This window comes from Narcine bancroftii, chromosome 4 (genome assembly GCF_036971445.1).
Source record: "Narcine bancroftii isolate sNarBan1 chromosome 4, sNarBan1.hap1, whole genome shotgun sequence".
Lineage (NCBI taxonomy): Eukaryota > Metazoa > Chordata > Chondrichthyes > Torpediniformes > Narcinidae > Narcine > Narcine bancroftii.
Window position 1 is genome coordinate 195,851,438 of NC_091472.1, and position 13,372 is coordinate 195,864,809.

The following is a 13,372-nucleotide window of genomic DNA, read 5'->3' on the forward strand; positions in this document are numbered from 1 at the left end:
TTTTGCCACATAAAAGCATACGAATCTCATGATTTTGTTTCTTTAAAACAGAGGCGTCGGGGCCATGGAAATAGTTGCCATGGATATGAAGCTAAGGGGAATGTATATCGCAAGACAACTGAGCTTTTCTGGCGTAACCTTCAAAATTGAAGAAGTTCCGCTCAGTCAAGATTACATAAAGATGTATAATAGAGCAGTTAAACTGGTAAGCCATTGCACAATCCTTTTCATAAAGCTGGCAGGTGTAGGAAACCCTGGTTGATGAAGAATACTGAGGCTGTGGTGTGGATAAAGAATGAGACACCAGTCTGGTATGGGCAGCTTGGATCAAATTCATCACTTGAGTAATAAGGTGCAGTGTCTTAGCATGGACAAGTTGGGCCAAAGAGGTTTTACAAAAGTGGGCAGTTGCTAGTGAGTGTCAGTTAGCCTTCAGCAGCAAGAGCAACAAATAAAAGGTTGGCTGTTTGAGAGTGGCTGTGAATGTAGTGATTGAGGGTCAGCTTTGAGGCTTCGGCTCAATTGCTTTAGCAAAGGCATCTGAGCAGTTTTTTTTTCCTTTTAAACAGCCATTGCCCCCCACCCCTGGGAGCCACAGAATATTTAACTAAAAGCCTTATTTTCTTTTCACCTCGCAGAACATGAATATTTTTCATATAGTCGGTAGGAGAACAGTATGGAAGAAACCAAAACTTGACTGCTTCACAGGAAAGGGGCCCCATAAACTTTGAGCAGAGTCCTAAGGGGCCCGTAGCTTTTTAAAAAAAATTTTAAAAAAATGTTGAGAATGGCTGTTTTAGACCAATAAGTTGGAATGGCATCGGAACACAGGTATGCTTCTGCGAATTGTGGCAAATCAGGGAAACTGAGTGTCCCAGTTGACTACACCTTTGGGAAGTGTGTCCAGTTGCAACTCCTGATTGACTGTCAAGGAGCTGGAGTTCAGCAAATTCAGGATCAACCAGGAGGCTGAGGGGATCATTCATTGCAGTTATGCAGACCACCAGGAAATGTAAAGGGAATAGGTGGACTCTGGGGGGGGTTTCCTGTGGTCATTCCTCTCATTGACAGGTATGCCTTTTAAAATACCGTTGGGAGGATGACTTTCAGAGGGTAGAAGCAGCAGCTGCGTCAGTGACTATGAGGCTCAGCAGGGAAGAGTGAAGACAGGTACAGTTATAATGATAGAATTCACAGTCAGGAGCATTTCTGTGGTTACAAACAAGTCTCCAGAAGGGTTTGTTGCTTCCCTGATGCCACGGCCCAGAATGTGTATTTGAGAGGGGATAGGATATTTTGTGAGGGGAGGATGAGTGGCCAGAGGTTGTGATCCACATCAGTGCCGATGACAAAATAGGAAGGGAGTGTCCTGCAGAATAATTCCAGGTCTTTCCGGGTTGTAATCTCAGTGTTCGTATCTGTGCTATATTGCTATGGAGCTGGTGTAGGAGGGATACAAGTCTAACTGGGGTCTCTTCCTGTGCACAGAGAGGAGTTGGTTGCACCTGAACTGGAGAAGGACCAATATCCTTGTAAAGATGGTTTAAAATAGTGGCAGGGCAGTAAAAGAAGTTAAGATGTTGGTGGGTTTTGGTTTGAAAGGACAGACAGGAAGAGATGGCTAAATTGCACAGTAAGACTGATGAGCTTGAGTGTTTATTTTAATGCAAGGAATATTGTCTGTAAGGCAGATGGATGTAGAGCCTGGATTGGTACTTGGAATTATGATGTGGTCATTGCAGAGTCTTGGCTGCAAGAGGGACAGGATTGGCAGCTGTTTTTTTTACATTTTGGACCACATAGAGAGGAAAGTATTGCAGACATATCAGGGGTTAGAATCATAACTGCACACAGGATGTAATGGAGGGGCTGATCCATTGACGTAATATGGTTAAGAGTTCAAAAATAAGAAAGTTGCAATCACTGCTTTGAGTTGTAGTGAAGGTTTCCCTACAGCCACTGAGAGATTAGGAACAAGCATATAGATTATTGAAAGATGCCGCAACACTTCATCTGGGAGCTCGTTCTGTATGCCCCCATCCCCTGTGGGGGTGGAAATACTCCACATTAGGTTCTCTTTCCCCTTTCACTGTCAGCTGATTGTTTTTTTTTAGTTTTGGACTCTCCTGTTCTCAGAAAAAGACCGAAAATCCATTTTATCCATGCCCTGATCATTTTATAAACCTGCATTCAGTCACTTCCTCAAATTTTTTTGCTCCAGGGAAAATAGCCCCATCCTTCTCGGTCTTTCCTTGTAATGCAAGAAGACCCTCTAGAACATCCACATGAATTATTTTTGCACCTCTGCTTTCCATAGTATGACAGGTAGAACTGCATGTAATATTCTAGGTCTCCTCGTTAATGTTGTGTACTACTGTAACATGGTGTTACCACACTTGTACTCAGTGAGCTGATCAATGAAGGCAAGCTGTCCATACAGCTTCATCATCATCATGCCTGCCTGTATTGTCACTTTCAGTGAACTATGTTCTTGTACCCTGGCCGAACACTCTTCATGCTAGCAAGAAAATTCGAGTATGAGATCATGTACCAGCAGATTCAAGGACATTTTCTTTCTTGCTGTTATCAGGTCCCTGAATAAACCCCAGAATAGTACAATTAATTTGCCTTTGTTCCATACCAACTGATCTTTCTCTAACTCTGCACTTTGTTCTTTGTACTGTCTGCCTTGTCCTGTCTGTGAGATGTTTGCTGGTCTGTTCACAAAACACCCTCCATCATTGCATTTTTCTACATGTGACAATAAACTTGGACATCTTGGTCTTCTGAGAAAGTAGAGGGGTTGCTGTGCTTTCTTGATCATCATCACAAGAAAAAGTAACAAGTAGGCCATTCGGTCCATTGAATCTGCTCTGCAAATCAACCCTGAGCTAAACTGTTCTCACATTTAGTTCCAAGTTCCGTCCTTTTCCCCATATCAATCTCCCCCTTAAACTCACCACAACTCTCTCTACAGCTGTATGTGGCAACGAATTCCACAAATCCATGACTCTTAGGCTAAAGAAATTTCTCCTCATCTCTGTTTTAAATGGGTACCTTCAAATTCTTAGACTGTGCCCTCTAGTCCTGAATTCACCCATCAAGGGAAACATCCAATTCACATCTGCTCTGTCCAATCCTTTCAGCATTCTAAATGTTTCTATGAAATCCCCTCTCATTCTTTTATACTCCAATGAATACAGTCCAAGAGCCACTAAGCGTTACTCATTTGTTAGCTCTTGCATTCCTGGAATCATCCTGCTAAATCTTCCCTGTTCTCTCTCCAACATTATTACATCCTTTCTAAGATAAGAGGCCCAAAACTGCACACGGTACTCTAAATGAGGTCTTACCAGAGCCCCATAGAGCCTCATCAACACCTCTTTACTCTTCTCCACTATTCCCCATGAAATTAATGTTAACATGGCATTTGGTTTCTTTACTGCCAATCCAACCTGATGGTTAAATTGTAGGTTATCCTGCATGAGGACTCCCAAGTCCCTTTGCACTTTTGAATTTTGCATTTTCTTCCCATCCAAATAATAATCTTCCTGTTTATTTCCTCTTCCAAAGTATACAACTATACATTTCTCAACATTGTATCTCATCTGCCATTTCTTTACCCACTCTCCTAAGCTGTCCAAGTCTCTCTTCAATCTGTCGGTTTCTTCAACACTTCCTCCTCCACCACCTATGCAAACTTGGCCACAAAGCCATTCACTTCATAATATTTCTGTATCAGCCAATGTTCCACCCAATCTAATATCTTTCCCGTAATTCCACGGGCTCTCATTAAGCAGCCTCTTATGCGGCATCTTATCGAAGGTCTTTTGAAAATCCAAATACACAACATCTATAGCCTCTTTTTTCTCCATCCTATTTGAGATTTCCTCAAAATTCCAATCGGTTGGTCAGGCAAGATCTTCCCTTCATGAAACTATGCTGGCTTGGACCTATCATGCCATGCACCTAGAGGTATTTCATAACCTCATACTTGAGGATCGACTCCAATAACTTTATAGGCCTATAATTTCCTTTTAATGCCTCCCTCCTTTCTTCAACAGCAGAAATACATTTATGACTTTCCAGTCCTCCAGAACCATGCAAAGTCTATTGATTTCTGGAAAATCAATTTCAATGTCTCAATCTCCAAAGCCATCTCTTTCAGAACCCATGGGTGCACCTCATCTGGACTGGGAGACTTAATCTACCTTCAGTCCATTCAGCTTACTAAGCACTATCTCTCTAGTAATCCTGATTGTACTTAATTCTATTCCCTGAGACCTCTGACTATCAGGTATATTGCTATTGTCTTCCTCAGACAATAGACTGATGCAAAATATTCAATTAGATCCTCTTCCATCTCTTTGTTATCATTATAATTTATCCCGCATTATTTTCAATCAGTCATCTATCTACCCATGTCTCTTTTACTCTTTATATATTTAAAAAAACTCTGTATCCTTTTGTATGTTATTTGCCAACTTCCTTTCATAATTAATCTTTTCCTTCCTAATGATTTTCTTTGTTTCTTTCTGCAAGTTTTAAAATTTCCCAGTCCTGTTTTTCCACTAATTTTTGCTTCTTTGTCTGCACTCCCTTTTGCTTTTATTTTAGCCATAACCTCTCTTGTTAGCCATGTTGGTGCCATTTTTCCACTCATATTTTTCCTTTTTTCTTGGAATATATCTATTCTGGGCTTTCTTTATTTCTTGTAGAAATATCATGCAATTGAGCTCTGCTATCCCTTCATCTTGCTTACTTTTCCAGCCATCTTGGGCCAGTTCCTCTCTCACACCACTGTGATTCCCTTTGTTTCACTGAAAGATTGCACTTTTTTTTTTGAAAACTTCATTTATATATAAGCAAGCAAAGCCACCCTCCCTTCCCCACCCACAACTAACCCCCAAGGGGAGCAAAAAAAAACTTACATCAGTTAATTACATACACTGTGTGATATGTCAAATCCACAATAAAAAAATAGTTAAGATATTTGCAAACCCATAAATTTCAAATAGGGCAACAGGTCTTTCCATGTCATCGCAATACATTTCCGTGGTACCGCTAATGCCAAATGACCAAATGTCATCTGAAATTTTTCTAACTTTAAACCAGTAGTTAAAGATACAGAATACCCCAACAAAAAATTAATGGATCCAGTGGTAATTTAATCTTAAATAATTCTTCCAAGAAGTTTTTAATTTTTTTCCAAAATGGATGAACTTTTTCACAAGACCAAATTGCGTGTAAAAACTTTCCAGTACAAATTCTGCATCTAAGGCACAAATCTGAATTACTAAAACTATGTTTTTAACTTTTCTGGAGTCAGATCTAACTGATGTAAAAAAAAAATTATAATTATACCTAAGCAATATCTTACATTAATTAATTTAGTCACACTATCTTGTTGACACACAACTTCCCATTCCTCCTGAGATGTATCAAAAGATAAATCTTCCCATTCATCCACCCGCATCGCGCTGTCGTCTTCTACCCCCACCCCCCCCCCCCCCAAATTCCACCTGCTGTCAATGTAGGCAGCTGCTGATAATCTTATCGTTAAAACTGGCAGAAATTTAAAAACAATTTTACTGCTGTCTATAAAGCAACACCTCCCCCCCTTACTTTGAGCTCGAATTTCAGTACAAAATCTTTTGCATTAAACTCTAATATTTACTTAATTCTAGATTTACTTAAATCTGGTTTATTCATCTTATCTTGTAACAACACATACATTTCTGAAATAAATCCCTTTTTTGATGTGTCCAGAATTAAAGTCTCAAACTTGGTTAATTGAGGTAGCATCATTTCTCTTCCAAAATTATTTATCACCATAGCTTGTACCTGATAATATATAAATAGAGAATTAGAAGGTATCCCAAACTTCTCCCAAAGCCTGGAAAAATAAATAAATTGTCCGTTTTCAAAACAATCATTCACCACATCAATGCCATTAGAATTCCAAATCCTTAAATACGGGTTATTCATTGAGAAAGAAATAACTTTATTTTGATATAAGGGGTTTTGGGCTGTGATTTTACCCCTAGAACCTATAATAATATTCCTTTTAGTCCAAACTCTAATAAATGTTTTAAAACCGGCATATTATACCCCTGCAACAAATGAAGAGTCCACTTAAATATAAATTGATGAACTTGAGACTCAGAAATACAAACCAATTCTACTTCAGCCCACCCAGGAGATTGAGTAACATCAAACATCCTATTAATACATTTTAATTGAGCAGCCTCATAATAATTCTGAAAATGAGGCAGTCCACCTCAGACATACTTCCAAGTCACTCTTGATATCACCTTTTCCTTTTCAAATTTGAAACTGAACTCCATCGTGCTACGAAAACTACTTCCTACGGGTTCCATTACCTTTAATTCCCTAATCACCTCAGGTTTATTCCACATCACCCATGTAAAGCCATCAATCACTTGGTGGGCTGATTGACAAGTTGCAACAAAAAGCCATCCTGTGGGCATTCTACAAACTCCTGAAATCCAGTACCTTCATGACTTTCCAATCCCCCTTAATTATTTTGATATTTTCCTTTTGACACATTTTTTCTATCTCCAGCTGTAACTCGTAGACCTCTTCCTGGCTGCTGTTTGGGGTCCTGTATATAACTGCCAATAGGGTCCTTTTACCTTTGCCATTTCTTATCTCGGCCTGTAAGGATTCTACTATTTCTGTCCCTATGTCTCTTCTTTCTGGTGATTTAATATCATTGCTTACCATCAGGGCCACACCACCCCCTCCCTCTATCTACCTGCCCATGTTTGTACTCTGGGACATTCTGCTCCCAATCACATCCATCATTAAGCCATGTCTCGGTGATGGCCACAGTGTCTTCATATCTTTCAATCTGTAGCTGGGCAACAAGGTCATTTAATTTATTCCCTTAAAGCTCTGTGTATTTAGGTACAGTACCCTTAGATCAGTATCTGTTAGCAATTTTTCTATATTTCCATTCACCTGTCTTTTTTGTCTTCTTTGCTGCACATTATCTTTGACATCAACAAATTACTGTGGACTGCATCCCTTCTCTTTGCTATACTCTCTCTCATTGGTGCTTGATACTTGGGCCACTACTGTGGTGACCCTGTCGTTTCTTCTGTAAAATCTGCCCTATTGCTGTTCCTTGACGCACTGTTGTCATCTTGGAAAACATTTTCTTCTGAATTTGTACCTAACCAGATAATTGTTGAGCTGTTTGTTTAGTTTAGAGATCCAGTGCAGTAACAGGCCCTACCAGCTCACACGCCTGCGCCACCCAATTACTGCTATGTGAGCAATTTTTTTTGGTGAAATTGCTGATTAGAAAAGCATTACGGATCAAAATTTAACCAAAAGATAAGTTTTTGGGTATTGAGAGAATTAAAGAATATGAAATTTGGACAGTGAAGCAGGTACTTAATACCCTGTTCTTGTTTCTTACAAAAGTAGAGCTTTCTAAGGAGACCATCTTCTTAAAGTGTTTACTGTATGGTTTAAATTGTAGTTATAAGAATATTATTAGAGTAAAACACAAGATCTAATTGTAGTAAAAACACAAGAAATGTTGGAGGAACTCAGCAGATTTTGCAGCATATATTACTGACGTGTTGGACCTGAGCCCTTCCTCAAGAATATTATTAAAATACCGATGAAGGCCTGAAGTTGCCAGTTTGCTTTTCCATGAAGCATGAAATGGTCTTGAATTTTGTTTTCAAATAAAGCTTTGATCTTTGAATGCCAACTTTTTGCCTTTGCAGTGGGTGGAGGCCAGGGAGAAGTTTCAAATGTCAGCGGAGCTGATTGATGCAGAACAGCGAATGAAGAAGTCAATGTGGGGACAGTTCTGGTCAGCACATCAACGTTTTTTTAAATATCTCTGCATAGCTTCCAAAGTTAAAAGAATAGTGCAACTTGCCCGTGAAGAGATCAAAAATGGAAAGGTAATAAATGATGAGTGGAGGTCTGGTGTCAAAAAAATTTTTCCTTAACTGGAATGATTAATATGTCGGGAAATAACAAGAATGGCGATTGATAAATGTGATAAAGAAATAAAGAGTAGCTACTTCACCTGGTTCAAGAAATCTGGAATTTGCTGCCATTGGAAGTATTGTAGCTGATGAAAATCTGGTCAAGAGCACTTGACCATAAAAGGTACAGAAGATTATTCTGGTTGGATGATGGTGAGAGGCGCTAGTGGAGTATAAATACCAACATGGACTATTTGGGTTTGGTTGTCTGTTTCTGTGGTTTGCACAAAGTAACTTCCAGAGCAAATAATAGAAAACTCGGAATTTTAAGAAGCAATAGATCCAGTTCTCTTCTTCTAATTATTTGAACTTGGTTTAACTTTCAACAAGAGGAGAGATGGTCTGAGATTTAGAGGTGAAAGGCTGTGGGAGCAAGCCTGGAAGAGTGGTATCACTGTTTGGTATCCAAGGATTTAATTGTTCCATCAAAATTCAATGTTTATGCCAGCTTTTTCATTCCTCAACTGTAACTTGTGTGCACACTAAAATGCTGTTGTGATAAATTAAAGTGGCTTTCATTTTGGATAGGGTTTGAACCATAGAACCCAACAGCACAGAACAAGCTCTTTGGACCTAGTCTGTGCCAATCTATTATTCTCTTTAGTCCCAATGAACCAGACCATATGCCTCCATACCCCTCCCATTCATGAAACTGTCCAAATTTTTGTTAAATGACAAAATTGAGCCTCCATTTAGCAAATTCAGATGGCAGCTAATTCCATAAACCCACCACTCTCTGCATGAAGAGGTTACCCCTAATGTAGCCTTTAAACTTTCACCCTTAACCCATGTCCTCTAGTTTTTTTATCTCACTTAACCTCAGTGGAAACAGCCTGCTTGTATTTATTCTTACCTATTTTAATTTAATTTTTAAATTTAGACATAGCTGTTTAAGCTTTCTCTGCAACTCAGTTCTTGAAGTCCTGGCAACATGCTTGTAAATCTCCAGTGCTCTCTCAATTTTATTGATATCCTTGCTGTAGTTAGGTAATCAAAATTGCACATAACACTCCAAATTTGCACTCATCAGTGTCTTATGAACTTCATCATATCAACCTCTATGCCACTTTCAGGGAATTGTATATCTATATTTCCAGATCCCTCCATTCCACCACACTTCTAGGTTCTCTACGTTTACTGTGTTATGTTCTGCCTTGGTTTGTCCTTCAACTTCGTCCGTCCTGCTGCTGCCTGCTCTCTCTTTGCAGATTTTCTCCTCCATTTCTTGCTGACAATTGGATGATTGATAATACAAGACCATGTTGCTGAGGCTGGAGGACTTGAGTAATAAGGAGATCACATATATATAACCCGATACGGTAAAATCACCATTATCTGGCATTCAATCAACCAGAAACAAGCAACTGGCAAAAACAGTGAGGAAATGAAGAATAAATAAATAGATGCACTTAAAAATAAATAAAAATTTAAATAAAGTTTAAAATTGTAAAAGTAAAGGTTCTCCGAAACAACATGACGCCTTGGCAGGAGATGGGAGCAAATGTTCAGCCAACAGAGTGTCCCGGTCGTGTCCACCCACAGCAGCTGTTTGAATGTTGCTTTTGAATAAAATGGCAATGCCTAGGATGAAGAGCCGGTTGATGCTGATTGCTTCTGGGATGACTCTCCCAAAGTGTCTCCCTATCCATGCCTAATAAGAGAATTAGTGTATTATTGATGATGTTGGTAAGGCTTTATCTGTAAAATTGGGGGAAGGGGGGATTAATTATGACAGCTGTACGGTGAGCATAGCGATAGCGCGAGGCTGTTGCAGCACAAGGACCAGGGTTCCAATTTCAAGGAAAGTGCGCCGAGGGTCTGATTTGGGACACTTGCATGGAGGTAAGTCGGGTTCTCGGCATGAGGGGAGGGGTTTAATTACGACAGCAGCACAGTTAGTGTAGCTGTTAACACAAGTGACTGGGGTTCGACGTTCAATTTTGTAACTTGTGGGATTTAGCTGATGAAATGAACTTTACATAATTAATGCAGGTGTATTAGGCACTGGAAGAGTGAGTCTCATTCAATTGGAAAATTCACATATCTTACACCTGCAATCCCCGTAGGTGCTGAATAATGGGATTTTACTTTATTTTTCTTGCATCTGTGAGCCTGTTTGTCTTTTAAACGCCCCTGTTGTACCAACCTCCATCTCCACCCCGGCAATCGCACCCACCTACCTCTCTCTGTACTTTACTTTCCTTAATAGATCTCCTATGGTTTTGCTCTTGTTGCCCTTGGGACAAAGGTGCTGGCGGTCCATCCTATCTGTTGCCTCTCATAATCTCCCATACTTCTAAGTAATCTTTTTTCCTTCATTGCTGCAAAGAAAAAAGCTGTAGCTTGGTCAACTTGGTTAATCTCTGCACCATCTCTAAATATTCTACATCCTTCCATTAAAGAAGTGACCATACTGAACACAATATTCCATGCGTCATCTAACCTGAGTTTTGCAGAGCCTCAAAATTACTTGCAACTCTTTGAACTCAATCACCAGACAAATTAAGCCCAAGCCTAACATGTGCCTTCTGAAACACCTCGTCAACCTTGATGGATCTATGGACTTGGACCCCGCGATTTCTTTGCTTGTCAGCACTATGAAAAACCTTGCCCCCAAACTTCACATCCTGTCTCGGTTCTGTTGTATTCTATGTAAACCTTCTGTACTATCCGCAACACCTCCAACCATCTGTAAACTTACTGACCCACCACTCCACTTTGTCCATCATTTCTAAAAAATCACTAAAAGGTTAGGATCCCAGAATGGATCCCTATGAAATGCTAGTGGATACTGACCTCCAGGCAGAATAAATTCAATCTGCTACTGCCCTCTCCCTTTACGTAGTCGAGGCAACTACAAATCCATGCAGCCAGGTCTCCATGGATCTTTCACCTCATTTTGATTTACTGATAATATGGGTAGCACAGTGGTTGGTGCAATGCTATTACAGCATCAGGGACCCAAATTTGAATCTGGTCCTGTGTGTAAGGAGTTTGAGCATTCTCCCAGTGTATAAGTGAGTTTATTCTGTGTGCTCCGGTTTCCACAACCGCACTGCAGCAGATGCAATATTACTGCTGTCCACTCAGCACTGGATCACCTAAACAGCGGCAACACATGCATCAGGCTACTCTTCATCGACTACAGCTCAGTTTTCAACATCATCATACCCTCAAAACTGATCAACAAGCTCCAAAACCTAGGCCTCTGCAACTGAATTCTTGACTTTATTGGAAGATCACAGTCTATGAATCAGAAACATCTCCTCACTGACAATCAAAACAGTTGCATCTCAAGAATGCATGCTTAGCCCACTGCTCTACTCATTCTATACCTGTGACTGTGTGTCTAGACACAATTCAAATGCTGTCTGCAAATTTGTTGTCGATGACACCATTGTTTTTGGCAGATTCACAGACGGCAATGAGGAAGTGCAATAGAGGAGATAGATCAGCTTGTTGAGTGGTATCACAACAACTTTGCCCTCAACCTTAACAAAACTAAGGAGCTGATTATAGACTTCAAGAGAGGGAAGTTTGGAGAACATGAACCAGTCCTCATCGAGTGGTCAGCAGTGGAAAGGGTTCAAATTCCTGGCTGTCAACATTTCTAGTTCTATTCTGGGGCCTCCATGTTGATGCAATCATAAAGAAGGCTCACCAGCAGCTATACTTGATGAGGAGTTTGAGGAGATTTTGTATGTCACCAAAGACTTGCAAATTTCTACAGGTGTACTATGGAGAGCATTCTGACTGGTCGAGGTGCCAATGATGTACAGGGCAGGAAAAAAACTACAGTGTTGTGAACTCAGCTAGTGCCATCATGGGCATCAGTTTTCACTCCATTGAGGACATCCATAAGAGGCAATGCTTTTAGAAAGCACCCTCTATCCTCAGGGACCCTCACCACCCAGGCCATGCCTTCTTCACACTGCTATCATCAAGAAGGAGGTATGCTGTCAGGTGATTTCCTGAAGTTTAACACCCAGCGGCTGAAGGACGGCCTCGTCCCCTCTGGCATCGGATTTATGAAGGGACAATGCATCAGAGACACGACCTCACTTTCTCTTATTTTGCACTAATTTATTTATAGCGATATTTGCAGTGCAATGCTGCTGCTAAGATACAAATTTTGTCATGTTTATGACAAATTCTGATTTCTCCACCCTTCAAAATGTGCCGCTGTTGTAAGTTAATTGGGGTATTTGGGTGGCACGTGGTAGAGTGGGCCGAAAGGGCCTGTTACTGTACTGTATGTCTAAATTTTTAAAAAATGTATGACTTCATTTTGTCTAGTGGCCAATACTTTGAAACTTAATTTGTCCTATTTTCTATTGAGCACTATCCAGACAAGTCAACTGGTATAACACGTAGCGCAGAAGTACAAATAAATAAATGACAGTGTTGAACATACAATTAAGTCATTCAGTGCAGAGTGGAGCAAAAACGACAATTTAAAACAGTACAACGGCATCATTATTTGTCAGTAAAAGACCCTTTTAAGATTTGCCATTCTTTGTGTTTATTATCTTGTGTAAATTGTTGCTTCCCTTCTCAGAATTGAATGTTGGGTGTTTTTAAATATGGAGTTTGTTGTCAATTTGGAAATCAGATTGCTTATCTAACTTGTGAACAACTCTGGTCATGACGCTGATCAAGATAGAAGGCTTCTTATTGTTTGCCACTCTGCATAACTGCTCTTTCCCCACTTTTTTCCTACAATGGTGGGAATTCAGCAAATATAGTCATTGAAATTTTTAACTGGAAAATTGTGTAAACTGATGATGATCAAAGTAAAATGTAATTTGTTCTCATGGTTTAATTTTGTAACTACTTCTAGTGTGTGGTTATTGGTCTTCAGTCTACTGGAGAAGCAAGAACCCTTGAAGCTCTGGAGGAAGGTGGTGGTGAACTGAATGATTTTGTTTCAACGGCTAAGTATGTTCACTTAGTACACACCATTTTTTTAAATTAATTTTGTTTGAAAGATAGTGGTAATATCCAACTAATCATGTTGCTGCTTCAGTATAAGTGGAGCGACAGAGTTGCCATCTTCCTTGAGATGTTTTGCCATTGTTGCTCAATTTCGTTGCTTTTATTTGTACACACCAATAACTAATACATGAAGGGAAAGCGAAAGGGCTGTTTATTGCTTTTCCTTCAGTTTGAACAAAAGATATAGGTTCAGAAATGGGTTATTCAGCCATTCAATCATGAGCTGATCCATTTTCCCACAGCTCCCCTCCCAAGTCCATTTGCATCTGGGAATTTTCAGTTTAATCCTCTTTTAGAAAGTGGTGTGCCCATTTATTTCTTCTGCCAAAGTGCATAACCGTACA

The 13,372-nt window shown here is 39.9% G+C and overlaps 1 protein-coding gene across 5 annotated transcripts in view; it reads left to right on the forward strand.

The window, feature by feature from the left end:
• sbno1 (strawberry notch homolog 1 (Drosophila)) overlaps positions 1-13,372 on the forward strand; it is a 99,428-nt gene that overhangs the window by 44,889 nt on the left and 41,167 nt on the right. For all 5 annotated transcript variants that reach the window (XM_069933504.1, XM_069933503.1, XM_069933502.1 and 2 more), the window contains 3 exons: positions 52-205; positions 7,764-7,946; positions 12,874-12,971. In XM_069933504.1, the coding sequence (XP_069789605.1) occupies positions 52-205; positions 7,764-7,946; positions 12,874-12,971 (435 nt within the window). The remainder of the gene's footprint in view (positions 1-51; positions 206-7,763; positions 7,947-12,873; positions 12,972-13,372) is intronic.